Raw genomic sequence first — 15,639 nt, 5'->3', positions numbered from 1 at the left:
CAAATCAAGGACACTTTTTCTAAAATTCATCGTGTGCGAAAACATAAGGCCAAGGTAAGTATAATGGTTAGCGATAGTCAGTAATTTACCATTGAGAAACCATTTTTCCTTTGAAGCGACGGGACCGCCTCTTCTGAAGATTATTATATTGGTTTTCTCGAAATTAACCGAGAGCTTCCAATTGTTTGTGTAACATTCTAAGATATTGAGTTTTGTAAGCCAGTAATTGTATCGGACACCAAGATCACATCATCAGCAAATAGGAGGATGAAAATTTCGAGCATATCAGGGAACATTTGAACACCGTGTTTACCAGAGAGTGTGATATATGATAATACAGTTCACTTATAAAGAAAGAAAACAACATTGGACTTAGAATACAGCCTTGTCGTAACCCAATGGGGCAGTCAAAAAAGTCTGTTACATCATCACCACAACGTACACATGATTTTATGTTTGAATACATCGACTTTAAAATGTTATACATTTTTCCTTGTAAACCAGCTTTTCGTGAGCAATACCACAGTTTGGGACGATCTACAGAGTCAAAAGCTTTCTTGAAATCAACAAAAGCAACATATAATTTGCGTTTACTTCGTGAGAGACATTTTTGTATTATAGCATATAATGTGAAAATATGATCTGCAGTTGAATATTCTTTTCTAAAACCGGCTTGGCATTCAGGAATCAAGTTTCTCATACTTGACTTGTTCTCATCAAGTTAGAAAATCAAAACTACATAAATATTATTTGAATCATTACCAAAAGGAGTTTGCATAACACAGCCTGTAACATAGCCTAAGCGAGGTCGGGGTCGAAGTGAAAATACTGGGCGATAAATTTCTTCACTTGCTAAATTTACTTGGTTTGTAACGTTCACTCACCAGTATGTAGACACTTGTCAATATACGTCTTTACACTTGGTCTCATAATCCTAACTACTTTGTAATCATACTTGCATGCATTTTGAAACTTAATAAAAAGAAGCGATCTGCGAATGTACAACAGGAACGTAATATGTAGACATTTCATACTTTCCTATATGAATCATAATTCGCACGCACGCCCTAGTGTATATCTGCATCATTACACTTCACGACGAAAACAATGATTCTGTTGAAAGCTATGACACGTATTAAAACAAAAATGCAAATATTAAAATTGGAAATTTTAACTATAAATTGTATATTTATATACTTATCCTATCTCACGATTTGCACTTCTCTCTCTTGCTTCGACGCTGAGTGGAACGAATTAGAACTTTCCTGTAGGCCTCTCTTGTCCATATGCCCGTGTTCCCCAGGCTGCTCTCCTTACAGGACGGGTCCCTTAGCCCATGCAGAGCATGCAGCATGCTCCCCTATCTACCCACGTGACTACCTCAGAGTGATCATTCTTTCTTGGAGCCCACGTCTAAATCTGTGTAGTGGGGAGGCTGGGTGGGCATACATCGCGTGAGATAGGATAAGTATATAAATATACAATTTATAGTTAAAATTTCCAAATTTTTAAACTTATCCTATCTCACGATTTGCACTTATCCCACGGTTGGACGGCGGGTAGCAGATTACCCTATGTCTCAAAGCACTGACAGTATTACTGTATAGGCTAATGACAACCGTAGGTAGCAATGAACAAGAGAGGTCGCATCCAACTAGCATAGAACCTATCCTAGTGGTAGGTTCTCCTGAACCCCTTGGCTTACTAGGCGCCATCGCTCCCAAGGAGTGGGTACTCCTGAGCAATGTGGTGTTCGGCCGCAACCCTCGCATATGCAAGGAGACGCAACTAGGCGAGTCATGTCACTTCGTTGCGATTTATCAGAGTACCCCCGTAATTAAAGTCTTATGACTAGTAATCGGGCCCGTACCTGCTTCGAGACAGCCCCCCAGACCCCATCACAAAGAGGGGAAAAGGAAACTGAATCGGAAAGCTCACAAGTTTAACGTTCAGTACCAAAGCAACACCACATGGCTTCCACTACTTACCACAGTAAGACCACAAAGGTGTGCTAAGGAACTTAGGAGCTATGAACGCTACGAAATCCGTAAAGGAAATCGGGAAGGACTCACTACACTGACGTGATTGCTCCGAGGAGTAGAGGTCAGCAAGCGAGATTGTTGAACTCTTCCACATCGAAAAAACAGGATCTAGCTACTAAAGATCCGTATAGACAGTAATAGCAATCACCCAATAAATTGAGTAAAGAGTTCAATTCCCAGAAGAATTCAGAACAAAACTCAGAAACAAAGTTCAAAATTCTATTCAGTATGTACACGAGAAAGAAAGCATAAACGCACTCTTCCTCATCTGCGTTGACAGGCCAATGACATCAGCTGGGCCAAGACAAGGGGTCCGAACTGGTGAAGACCTTGGGCATCAGTGACAGACAAATCCCTCAGATAATGCGAAGAAAACACTGTATCAGAGCGCCAAAAGCAACTCTCCATGATGGACGTCAAGGAACAGTTGCTGTGTAGAGCCATCGTAGAGGCTGCTGGGGGTGGCAGTGCAGCAAAAGCATACGCCCTCAGTATAGTAGCACGCATCCAAAAAGATAAGGTTGTCCGTGAAACCTCAGCCTTGGATGTAGATGACAGCGGGATGAATGGCCTCTTACGAAGACCGTAGAGCTCTGACAGGGCAGAGAGATGAATCTTCCACATCATCAGGCCCAAGAATCGTTGACAAAGGAGGGATAGTAAAACGTCTATCTGGTTGTCTTGGTAACTGGTTTGTTGCGACAAAGTCCCAACGCAATCCCAGAAATACTCTGCCATGCCGTTTTCGTTCAAACTGCACACGATTCACATCAAGTGCATGCAACTCTGAAATACGAGCCGCAGTAGCCAATGCTAATAAAAAGAAAGTTTTGAACGTTATCTGTTCAAACGCCTTATCATGTAATGGTTCATAGTCAGTGGACACTAAATGACGGAGGACAACTGACAAATCCCATGCAGGAGGTCTGAACTTCCTGGACTGGTCAGCAAGCCTGAACGAGCGAAGCAGAGACTGGAGCTCGGGAGTAGTAGACACCTTTGTTCCAGTAGTTGTAGCAAGAACCGAATTAATGGCAGCCAAACAGGTTGACAATGTAGTACCTTTAAGCTTCCTCGTAGTTCGTAAATGCTGTAGAAATTCTGCAACGACTTGAGGTGATGCAGTGGTAGGAGAAATTATTCCCCTAATACCAAATAATGTTCAAATTTCTTCCATTTATTGTCGTACAATGATCGAGTTGAAGTCCTGTGTGCAGAAGTTATAGCTGCAGCTACTCTCTGAGAGTAACCTTTGGGTCTCAGAGATTTCTGTAAATGCGCCATACGTGCAGATCCAGGGTCTGAGGTGACCCGTGGTACACGTCTGAATGAGGATGACGAAGTAGGTCGTTGCGGGCGGGTAGCGGTACTGGATTCGGTTCTGCTAATTGCTTTAGATCGACGAACCAACTTCTTGCTGGCCAAAAGGGTGCAACCAAGACCAGACGAATCTTGCTGGCTGTAAGTAACTTCTGAACAACTTTGGGAAGTAGAGCCGGGGGAGGAAACGCGTAGGCGTTCAGTCCCTCCCAAGATATTGCTATTGCATCGTCGTCCCACGCCTGAGGATCCGGAATAGGTGATACGAACCTTGGAAGCTGATGGTTGTACCGAGTGGCGAATAGATCTACTTCTGGTTGAGATATGGGGTAGATCATTGACTGAAACATCAGAGGTAGTAACATCCACTCTGTTGGTGACGGCCGTTTGGGACGAGACAAGGCGTCGGCTATGACATTCCTCACTCCGGGAATGTGTCGGGCTCTTGCCACAATGTGAAGAGAATCGATTAGGTGGTAAAACTGACCCTGTCGAGCCTTGATGGTTGATGTACCATACCACTGTTGAATTGTCAGATTGAATCAGTAGATGGGACGACTGGAGTTCTGCTGTCCAGTGTTGAATGGCTAGAATGACCAGACTGAATTCCAACTCATTGATGTGAAGGGTCTTTTCTGCGGATGACCACTGCCCGGCCACTCAATGATGGAGAAAGTGGGCACCCCAACCCTCGAGGGATGCGTCGACGAACAGGTGAAGAGTCGGTGTGAATGGCACCATAGAGACTCCAGCGCAAACATTCTGTTCGTTGAACCACCAACGAAGAACTGGCCGTAGCTGCTCTGGAAGACGAATCATTTCCCTGGGGTTGTCGTTCCGGATGAATGGGCACAAAAACATTTGGAGAGGGCGAAGTTGTAGTTGGCCCCTGTAAGTCAGTGCTTGTGCCGACGTTAACAACCCTAGTAACTCTTGCCATTGGCGTAGGGTTCTGGGTGAATTCAGTGCTAGGGGTAGACTGCGCCGAATCTTGTCCCATCTGTCCTGAGGTACAAATAACATGCCCTGAATGTTGCGTGTCCAATATCGCCCCTATGAATTGTAATCTCCGAGTCGGTATTAATTCCAACTTCTCGTAATTCAGGAGCCACCCTAATTGCGTTAGCAACTTGATGGTGAACTGCCTGTGGAGATGAAGGACAACTGGATCCTGCTGAGCTTAAACACAGTCGTCGATGTAGCTCTCGAAAGTGATTCCCCGACAATGCAGGTAGCTTGTTATCGGTTTGGTTACCCGAGTAAAAAGCCATGGGGCCGTAGATATTCCAAATGGTAGTACCATCCACTGGTAATGACGTCCTTGGAACGTGAACCGACGATGCTTCCGGTGATCTGGATGTATTGGTATGTGAAAATAGGCATCTTGCAGGTCGAGGGAAATCAGATAGTCTCCTTTCTTCAAAATGGTTCGTAGCAGGTTGACTGACACCATCCGAAAGTGGGGTGGTGGTGACAGAAACCGGGCATTGAACTGTTTCATGTTGAATATCAAACGAAGTTTGTTTGAATTCTTTTTTGGGACCAGAAATATTGGGGAGTAGAACCCTGGAGTAACAATGAGTGGGTGGAGCTGTTCTACAGCATGCTTGTCCAGAAATGTCTCTATGGTGGCCTGAAGAAGCAAATTTAGATCAGGAGGATAAGTGCGTTGAAGAGGAGTGACTGTGAGATGGGGATTCCCGACAAGCGGCATCTGATATCCGTGAGTGAGAATCGCCGAAACATATGGATCTCGGAGAATCTCCCAGTTGGGTGCAAACTTTCCTAATCTTCCGCCCACCGGTGAGTCGAACATCGGTACGATTGGGGACGGTAGGACCAAGTCGGGCAGCAATCTCTGTGAGTCACTGCTTAGAGGTGCCACTTCCAGTGTCGGGACCTGTCTTGGTGGGAGGACGAGAGGCGCCACCCTGGGAAGGTTTTCTACTCCTGTTCCGTGTTTGGATAAAGGGTCTCTCACGAAAGCAGTCTTTCAAATCTGGGTTGGTTGGAGAAAAACGAGGCGTTCTGCGTTGTTTCAATGAACGTTGCAGCTGAGATTTCTGCATTTTCAGTAATTCAACAGAGACCTGAAAATGAGTGTCCTGATGCACCTTGTTTGAAACTTCTCCAATGTTACCACCAAAAAGCATATCTGAGGAAAAAGGTTGTCTAAACAATTCAGCCTTCAAGCGTTCATCCCAAGATGAAATGTTGAGGGGGCCTCTCCTGCGCACTGTAAGTACGTACCCGAAAAAATGGGATAATTGGTCTAGAATGACCTGAAGCTGGTCTAATACCAACGCCATGCATCCCCTGATATAAGCATCTTGGTCAGTATATCCGTGATCAACAGCTACAGCAACGGCATCCACTGCCGAAATAGCACAATTGATAAAGGGTAGTGTGCGACGAATAGTCATATCCATATGTGCCAATTCCCCATCTTCCACAAAGAAAGGTGAAGCAGCGCGTTTGCCACATAGGGTAGAAATATCCTCGTCAACTGATGGAGACGAAGCCAATCCAGAAAACCCATGACCGTGAGCAATGGATGGCATAAACTTGGGTGAAGACAAACAATCCTTCACGCGTTTCAATTTCTTAAACGCATCATCTAATGAACTTTTCATTTGCAGAATGCACGGTCGTGGTGCCAAGGTAATGGTCAATAGGTCATAAGACACATTAAGGTCATCCAGAGATCTGCTCATCGACAGCTGAAGCTTTTCAACAAACCAGGCAAGTACATGCGAAGGTTCTACTAAATCAAAACTACCCTCTGGGGTAGAAATATCCGAATTACTTGGAGAGCGGGATGAGGGTTGATGAGATACACCAGTGGAAGACAGGGTACCAGTTGATGCAACTGGAACTGAACTTGACGTAGTCGAAGGTTGACATTGATTCCAAGCTACTGTAATAGCCCGAAGCATTGTATTTAAATTTGGCCCTTGAGAGGAATCCTGAATAGGATTCCATGATTCAGGCAGAATTGTCGCCCCCCGTCATATGATCCGAATCAGTTTGACGTGAAGGAGAGCGACGGTCCCTGGAACTATACCGGCGTCTGGATGGGGAGCGAACTGGTGAAATCAAACGAACCATAGCATGTTGACTAGTCGGGGAGACAGAAGGATGGGATGACCTAACTCCATCTGGCGATCTGGATCGATTAGTAGAGCCTGGCCTACCATCCCGATGGGATGATCTTGAGCGAGCAGGTGAACCTGAACGCTGAAGTGATGTAGTCCGGGAAACAACCCCAGAACGCTGATGCGAATCACATAAGTGGCATGAATCGGGATGAGCTGACGAATCAAATTGATGAGGCAAACCAGTTCGTGTACTTGAAATCAATTCGATTCCATCACTCACTTTGTCTAGAAGCCGTGCTTCGAGAAACTGCCTCAGTATGATTAAGTGAAGCCGAACGGTGCACTGAACTGGTGAACCCGTTCACGCAAACCTGTACATGGTGAATTGAAACGGCCATGTGAATTGATTCTATCTGGTGAATTGATTCCACCATGTGAACTGATTCGATCTGGTGAATTGATTCGGCCTGGTGAATCAGTTTGGCGACGTGAATCCAAACGGGAGGAAGTTCCGATACCACCATTTGAATCAATACGTGTTTTAGTATGATCAATAGAAACAGACTGACGACCAACGCCACTCTGCTATGGTGAACATGACAGCTCAGGCGATCTCCGAGATGGTTTTGCCTTGAATGACTTGGAGAAACGGAATTATTTGGTAATGCAGGTGATGCAGATCGGTGTTCTCACGTTTTGAGATGAACCAGATGCCCTAGAAACCAAGAGAGTAGACCGCAGATCGGGGGAGACAGTAGATACTAAAGGTTTATCCATAACAACTACCCTAGAGCCGGCCTGAGACGTTGAGCCAGGTGAAGAATGCGTCCCCAAAAGCTTCCGAACATATTCCGAAAGGTAAGAATCTCGGAGAGCGGGGATTTCAAACGACGAGGGGTGAGGGTAGGACGATCCTGGCGTGGTTTCTTGGTAGGAGTGGGGCCTTGGTCAGCAGATGCATTCCTAGCTCTATCTGCAATCCTACAAGCAAAAACCCGCTTATAAGCCTTGAAATCTTCTGTTGATAAACCTGCACACTTCTCACAACGTTTCTCCCAAGAACATTGACCCACACAATCAACACACGATATGTGTGGGTCCAAAGTCGAAAACATAGTTTTACACTGAGCGCAAAACTTACGCTTCTTGTTTGGAGGATCTGTTTTCCTCATAATACAAAACAACTCAAACTCTATACAAGATCTAAGATACGTCCACTCTGTCGTGCGACAAGAAGAAGAATGATCACTCTGAGGTAGTCACGTGGGTAGATAGGGGAGCATGCTGCATGCTCTGCATGGGCTAAGGGACCCGTCCTGTAAGGAGAGCAGCCTGGGGAACACGGGCATATGGACAAGAGAGGCCTACAGGAAAGTTCTAATTCGTTCCACTCAGCGTCGAAGCAAGAGAGAGAAGTGCAAATCGTGAGATAGGATAAGTTTAAAAATTTAAAGTTATAGGAGCAATGTCAGGCTATTACCTTCTTCGGGGAATGTATCCATCAATATCCACAAAAAACAAGTGATAATTAATTCATCTGCAGATTTCCCAAGTGATGTGTCTTTTAACAGTCTAATATACGAAAACGTGATGTGTCGTTTCAGGTTTTTCACATTGCTGTATAGTGTCATTGGTTACCCAAGATAGTACACCTGGCAACTAACTGCACAATGTGCGTCATTCTTTTTAAAAAGTTATTTAGTTAGCCAACAATGAGCAATCAATCAATGTATTGGCGGTTAATCCTTTGAAAGAATGGTGTTGTTTTACATAGACACAGACACGACAGAGTGTATTCAGTATAGATTAGTAAATGTACATTTATAAACACTACCTTTTGACAAATCCCCCATTTAAATCCCTATAAAACTAATTAATCAATCAGCGTGTTATCTGTTAATCCTTTGATCGATCCGGGAGCCTTTGTCGGGTAATCTAAGTGGTGTTACCACTAATTGTGGTATGCATGTTAGAAATTCATTAACTGAGTATCAAGTGTATAACGTGACAAATAACGTGTAGGTTTATACCACCTAACACGGATTACAACCTAGCGACACCAAGTGATTTTGACAGAATCGTCTATGAAAACAAGGGTTGTAACTCGAAAACAAGGCAAAGCAGGAGACAAAACTACATGATAGTAGATTGTGAGAACATATAGCTTTCATTTTTCTCAACAGCTTTCACGATTTCAGGTTTGTACAAACCTGTAAACGAAATAGTTTAACCCCTGAAATGTAGATGAATACTGCACAGACCCTCATTTCTATACCCACTATTACGTCATGGAGAGGCGCCACTCTGATTGGTTGAAATTTCGTTTGCGGTTGAGAATTGTGCACTGTTGACAAAAAGGTCGATTTCAGGTAATTAAAGATCGTAATGAGCAGTTTTAATGACAGGGTTTCATTTATAACGATGTCAGCAACTGATTTTGCATTCGAGTATATGTGACTTTTAATATCTCCTACGTAGGACTTACTATCTCCTACGTAAGACTTAGTATCTCCTACATAGGACTTACTATCACCTACGTGGGACTTACTATCTAGTTATTTTGTCATAAATGCCCCTTTTGTCATAAATCAAGGACGGGCGACCTACACTCCGACCCGTCTGGTTCTTTCAAATACTATTCGAAATTGGCATAAATTGATATTTAGGTAGAGAAAAGTGCTGTGTACGCACACAAATAGATTTTCACACAAAAGAAGGTATTTCATTGTTTTTGTCCGTCCTCGAACCATCATACGGATTGCTTCGACTGGTCTCATGGGAGGTTCCCCGTCTGGTTTGCCCCATACCCCCGAGTAGCCTAGTTACTTCGTGATTCATAAAGTCAACCACCCTAGGAAGTTGTCCCACCCATTAAGCGTTTGGTTGGGCTTTGCCCGGCAATGGGGTTTTTGCCCCACTCCTCTAAATCGCGCGAATATCGGTGTGCAAACAACCGTTCGGCTATGGTACGTGTTGGAAATATTACCCTTTTATTTCAATTACAGGAGAGACCTGAGTTAATAATTTATCATTCTGTCTTTTTCTCAGTACCTTTTTCTAAGTATCTCTTTCATTGTCTTTTCCTACCTCTGTTATGATTGAAGGATTACTGAAAGCCAGTATATTGTGTGATTTTTCGCTCCCTAACAAATATTTTAGGGGCTCTTTTTTTGCTTTTGAGCATTAAATGGGGAGTCATGATATATAATGATTGCATGAGAGCTTCTTCCTGTTTCATTAGTTCACTGTAAGGAGTTTTAGGTTTTCTCCCAACAGCTGTATGAGTGCGCGGAGTTATTAGTAACCACATGGTCTGCCATGTGCTCAGTGTTTTGCCTGGGCAGAGATACTTTTTTTTGTCAGAGAGACAAAGGCTAGAGAGGACTACTCTTCAGAACAAGTGTATGATAGCATTCAGTGAATGAATCATCGTTATGAAACCTCCATCTTGCCTTTGTGTGTTTTCTCAACAAATATCTAACAAATTTTCTGAAGAGTATTAGAGTTCCTGGTTTGGTTGTTTGTTGAAAACACGAAGTCTGACAGAGCTGAAATGGATCCGAAAGAGGGGACCAGTAAGGATTCCAGTGAAGAAGAGAAAATGCTGGCAGTGAGAAAGCAGAGGAAAATCCTGAGGGGTAAAATGACTAGAACTATGAACAGATTGAGTGACTATATTGAGCTTAAAGTGCAGAATCCCAAACGGTTTGAGAGAGAGTTAGAAACTTTACGAGTTGACTTTAGTAATATCTGCATTGTGCATTATGAGTATGTAGAGGAACATGAGCATCCGAAACTTGATGAATGGGAATCTGAGCTGATTTCTGCCATGCATGAAACTGAAGATAAAGTTGAACATTATTTAGAATTGCAGAAGGGCCACACGCATGAGGATGCAGGGGGCAATATTCATTCTAAGGATGGACAGTTTAAAGACCAGAAATCAGCAGCAGCTGTTGATACATCTCAAAACTTAGATGATTCTATTGAGTCAAGTGAAGAAAATCATGGTCCAACAAATATGGAAGACAACCATTCTGTGCCTGCAAGGGTTTCAGGCCCCAGTAATCTTATGCTTGGCAGTACACCCACCTCAGCAGATCAGACAGTTTTTGACAAATGGATTGTAGACCTAGTGGAGTTTGAAGAAACCAAATTTCCGAACATTCCTGACACAATGTCTATATCAGAAGCTTTGTATAAACTGGAGGCAGCAAAGGATATTCCTACAATCACTTTAAAGAAATTTGATGGAAACCCATTAGAGTATGTTGATTTTGTGGAGAGATTCAGAATTCATATCCATGAGAAAGCTCATTTGACAGATGATGTTAGGATGGTTCAGTTGTTAATGCACCTTCACGGAGATGCCAGCAGGGCAGTTAGTCCATTGGGATCCAGCGGGATCATGTATGCTACTGCATTGAAATTGTTAAAAGATCAGTTTGGTCATCCAAGTCTCATTGCGCGGAGTTTCATCAATAAACTTGTCAATGGATCTAAAATTGTGCCTAATAACAGAAACAGTTTGAAGGACTTGTCTCTTGACCTCATTGCATCTATTGCTACACTCAAACGGCTAAACTATTTTGCTGATGTGAATTCCAATGACATTCTGCGCAAAATTATTGCTCGATTACCCAGTCATCTCATCGACAAATGGAAGGTTGTTGCTGCCGACTTGAGAGAGAAGGGTGAAGTGCCTTCTGTTATTCACATCAGTGACTTTGTTAGGAAAAGGGTTAAGGCAGAATTTGATCCAGACTTTGGTGATATTGATAAGTCAAGAGGTGATTTAGCTAGGCCACAGAACAATTTTCCAAGGAAACCAGCTGTCAATTCACAACAACCTGCAGGGAGGTTCGAAAAGATTTGTCCTGTTTGTGGAAAAGATCATCGAGTCAGTGATTGCCCTGTTTTCAAAGACAGTCAAGTTACAGATAGAATTGAGCTTATTAAGAAACATCAACTGTGTTTTTCATGTTTGAACAAGGGGCACATTGCCCGTAGATGCCGATTTAAGAGGATATGTGGTGAAGGACACTGCATAAGAACACATCATAGACTTCTTCATACTGAACCTCCAAGTTCAAACAGTGTGACATCTGTTCTTGATTATCATTGTATGTTGCCAGTGGTGAGAGCCTTATTCAGAGCACCCAATGGTAGGATCTGCCAGGGAAATGTATTAACTGATGGGGGTGCTGGAACTACAATTATCCGGAAAGGCTTTTCTATAGCTTTAGGCCTGCAGGGTAAAGTTGAGTGTCTGGACATATCTGTGGTAGGAGGCGAAACTGTGAAACAAAGCAACAGCAGACGAGTGCATTGCAAGTTATCTCCCCTTGAAGGAGGAGAGGAGTTTGACATTGAAGCATTCGAACTGGATAATACTGTTGAGGATGTACCAAATCTGGACAAAGCCTGGCTGAAATCATTTAGTTACTTACGGGACATTGAGTTTTCATGCAAAGGTGGTCCAATTGATCTTATTCTTGGAGTTCAGTACAGTCATATCCAGGCAGATGAAGAAATACGTCAGGGATTGCCTTTTGAGCCTGTTGCTAAGAGATCAAAACTGGGATGGTATGTCATGGGAGCAGATACTGTGCAACGTGTGTCACCAGTGTGTGCAGTTCAGGTGATGCAGAAAGTTGATTTCCAGAAAATGTATGACTTTGAAACATTGGGTATTCAGGCTCCAAACTGCCAGTGTCCAAGAGAAATCTATTCATCTGAGGATAGGAAAGCTCTAGATATGCTTGCGTCTTCATGCCAGAGAATCGGGAACAGATATGAGATAGGTCTTCCCTGGAAGAGAGATCCACAGGAGTTGCCGAATAATTATTCAATGGCAGAGAAGAGACTGTATTCACTTGAGAGAGGTCTTCTTAAAAATGAAGCAAAGGCGTCACTATATAGTAAAGCCATCAGTGAATATGTGGAAAAGGGGTTTGCTGTTCGTCTTGAAGACAAGGATATCCACAGAGAATCTTTCCCAGTATATTATCTTCCTCATCATGGAGTTTATCGTCCGGACAAACCCAGTACACCATTGAGAGTAGTGTTTGACCCTGCCTCTGAATTTCAAGGAGTTTCGCTAAACTCTTTCCTGTACAAAGGACCTTGTATGATTGGGGACTTGTATGGTGTACTGATTCGCTTTCGTGAGGACTATACAGCTGTTGTTGGGGACATTTCGAAGATGTATCTTCAAATCTTGCTTCCAGAGAGTGATACTGACGTACACAGATACCTATGGCGTGATCTTGACACATCTCGTAAACCAGATGTTTACAAACTTTTGAGAGTGGCTTTTGGAGATAAGCCTTCTCCAAACATGGCTAGTTATGTCATGCTGCGTATTGCCAGTGAAAACAAAAACTCTCATCCTGATGGTGCTGTTATTCTAGAGAGAGATCGTTACATGGATGACTTGATTCATTCTTGCCCCAGTGATGATATTGCAGTTGAGAGAGTGCGCCAAGTTGATGATATCCTGGCAAGTGGAAGTTTTCAAATCAAGAAATGGTATTCATCTTCTGTTAATGTGCTGAACATACTGGAGCCAAACAGGGAGCATGACGGTAAAGAGAGCATCGATTTGGACAAGGAAGAAATCAAAACCCTTGGTGTTGTTTGGAAGCCAAAACACGATATCCTGACATTTTCGGTTAAAGATGTCCAGTTAGTCCAATTTACAAAGCGAAGTGTTTTGTCAAAGCTCTCGATGCTATATGACCCTCTTGGTCTGGCTTCAGCAGTGACTATTCGGTCTCGAATTGCTTTGCAAGATGTTTGGAAGTCAAGGACTTTAGGCTGGGATCATCCAATGCCAGAGGACATGTCTCACTTGTGGCAAGAGTTGTTCACAAACTTGAACAAACTAAGTTGCGTGGAATTTCCAAGATGTTTGAAGCCAAATGATGTTATTTCTGGCAGTGAATTGCATGTGTTTGCAGATGCAAGTGTCCGAGCGTATGGTGCAGTGGCATACCAAAGATGGGAAACCTCAAGAGGGTATGAGGTGAGATTAGTTTCAGCTAAAGCCAAGGTTGCCCCACTTCATCATACGACAATACCAAGACTTGAGTTAATGGCTGCTCTTGTTGCTTCCAGATTGGCAAAGAGTTTAGTGTCAAATTTCAAAGAGCAGCCAAGAGATGTGATATTGTGGACAGACTCTAAAATTGTTTATTACTGGGTTCAGGCTGAATCGGTGAACTTCAAACAGTTTGTTGGTGTTAGAATAGCAGAAATCCAGTCCTTTTGGAAACCAGAGCAGTGGAGATTTGTTCCAAGTGACCAGAACCCAGCAGATGACCTTAGTAGAGGCATTTCAGTTGAAGAAATCAATGGCAGGTGGATGCATGGCCCTGACTTTTTGAAATTAGACTCTGAACAATGGCCTAAAGACAGTGACAAAACCAAACTTGAAGAGAGTGCCCTTGAAAAGAGGAATTCCAAAGTAGTAACTTTCTGTGACACATCCTCACCAGCGATTGATCCTGAAAGATTTTCAAATTGGTCTCGTCTTGTTAGAGTGACAGGCTACTGTTTGAGGTTTATAGACAAATTACATGCAAAAGTCAGAGGTCAGGCATACAAACATCCGGGACCATGTTTACAGCCAGAGGAAATCAATGGAGCAGAAACTTACTGGGTTAAGTTTGCACAGCTATCTCTTGGAAACTGGAAAACAACGTTGACAGATCTAGCACCTTTTCAAAGGGATGGAGTCATTCGTGCTGGGGGAAGGCTTAGACAAACCTCATTGCAGTACGATCAGGTTCATCCAATCATATTACCAGCTAAGCATCAAATTGCTAAACTCATCATGAGAGATGTGCATGAGAAGTTGTGTCATGTAGGGCCAGAAAGGACTCTGAGTGAAAGTCGACGGAAATATTGGATCATTCGAGGGCGAAGCATGGCAAAGGGAATTGTGAGAAACTGTGTTACTTGTCGTAAACTTCGTCAGCCAGTTCATCAGACTTTAATGTCAGATCTTCCAGCAGAAAGACTGTACCCATTTTCACCGCCTTTTACGGTAACAGGTGTGTACTTGTTTGGTCCATTCAAGTTGAAGTACGGCAGGAATAAGAGTATTAAAGCTTGGGGTGCTATTTTCTCCTGTGCATCAGTGAGAGCTATTCATCTGGAAATTGTTGCGGATTTGTCTACCCAAGCCTTTTTACAAGCCTTGAGACGGTTTGCAGCTCATCATGGTTGGCCACAGACTATAATATCTGATAATGGCACATCGTTCGTTGGCGCCAAACGAGAGTTGAAAGTTCTTCTCCAGGAAGGAAGGAAACAAATAGAAGAATTTGCAGTGTTGCACAAACTGAAATGGAAGTTTATTACACCACTTAGCCCACATCAAGGTGGACTATATGAAAGTTTGATAAAACAAGTAAAATGTGCTTTGCAGGTAGTGGTGGGTCAACAACTACTTTCTTGGGATGAAATGTCTACAGTGTTTGCAGAAGTGGAGTGTTTGGTAAATAGTAGACCACTTACTAGAATGAGCAGTGACCCAAATGATCTGCAGCCGATCACACCAAATAACTTCGTACTTGGTAGAGCGTCGACCGAGATTCCTCAGGGCCCCTTTCAGGAAATGACAAATCTGCAAAAGCGGTTCAAGTTTGTGCAGTGTTTGGTTCAACAGGTGTGGAAAAGGTTTCTCAGGGAGTATGTGCCGACCTTGATGAAGCGTGTTAAGTGGCAGACCAAGGGGAGACAACTGCAAGTGGGAGATATGGTGCTGTTAGTGGATATTAACTCTCCAAGAGGGAAATGGGATCTTGCAAGAATTCTGGAGGTGTTTCCGGGGAAAGATGGCATTGTGAGAAATGTGAAAGTCAAAACTAGTTCTGGTGTTTATCAACGTTCAGTTCAGAAATGCTGTCTGATCCTAGAGGAGAATTCTTCTTCTCAGTAGTAACAGTGTTAATGGTGGACGTTATCGACGTTATCGTACTGTGACATTTCATTGACAATTTGAAGCTGAAGACATTATGTTGACATTTTTGTTGTGTGGTGGAGGGTTGTTGGAAATATTACTATTTAATTTCAATTACAGGAGAGACCTGAGTTAATAATTTATCATTCTGTCTTTTTCTCAGTACCTTTTTCTAAGTATCTCTTTCATTGTCTTTTCCTACCTCTGTTAT

General features: G+C 43.1%; 1 protein-coding gene across 1 annotated transcript; it reads left to right on the top strand.

Moving 5' to 3' along the window:
• Positions 1 to 10,013: 10,013 nt before the first annotated feature.
• LOC137257436 (uncharacterized) lies at positions 10,014 to 15,407 on the top strand. The gene has a single exon (XM_067794765.1). The coding sequence runs from the start codon at positions 10,014 to 10,016 to the stop codon at positions 15,405 to 15,407; it is 5,394 nt and encodes a 1,797-aa protein (XP_067650866.1).
• Positions 15,408 to 15,639: the final 232 nt, after the last annotated feature.

The sequence above is a fragment of the Haliotis asinina genome, chromosome 12, assembly GCF_037392515.1.
Source record: "Haliotis asinina isolate JCU_RB_2024 chromosome 12, JCU_Hal_asi_v2, whole genome shotgun sequence".
NCBI classification, from domain to species: domain Eukaryota; kingdom Metazoa; phylum Mollusca; class Gastropoda; order Lepetellida; family Haliotidae; genus Haliotis; species Haliotis asinina.
This window is presented reverse-complemented; position numbering and strand designations above follow the sequence as displayed.

Excerpts from the sequence above, each read along its gene's own strand:
- LOC137257436 (XM_067794765.1), top strand. The coding sequence starts at position 10,014 with ATGGATCCGAAAGAGGGGACCAGTAAGGATTCCAGTGAAGAAGAGAAA.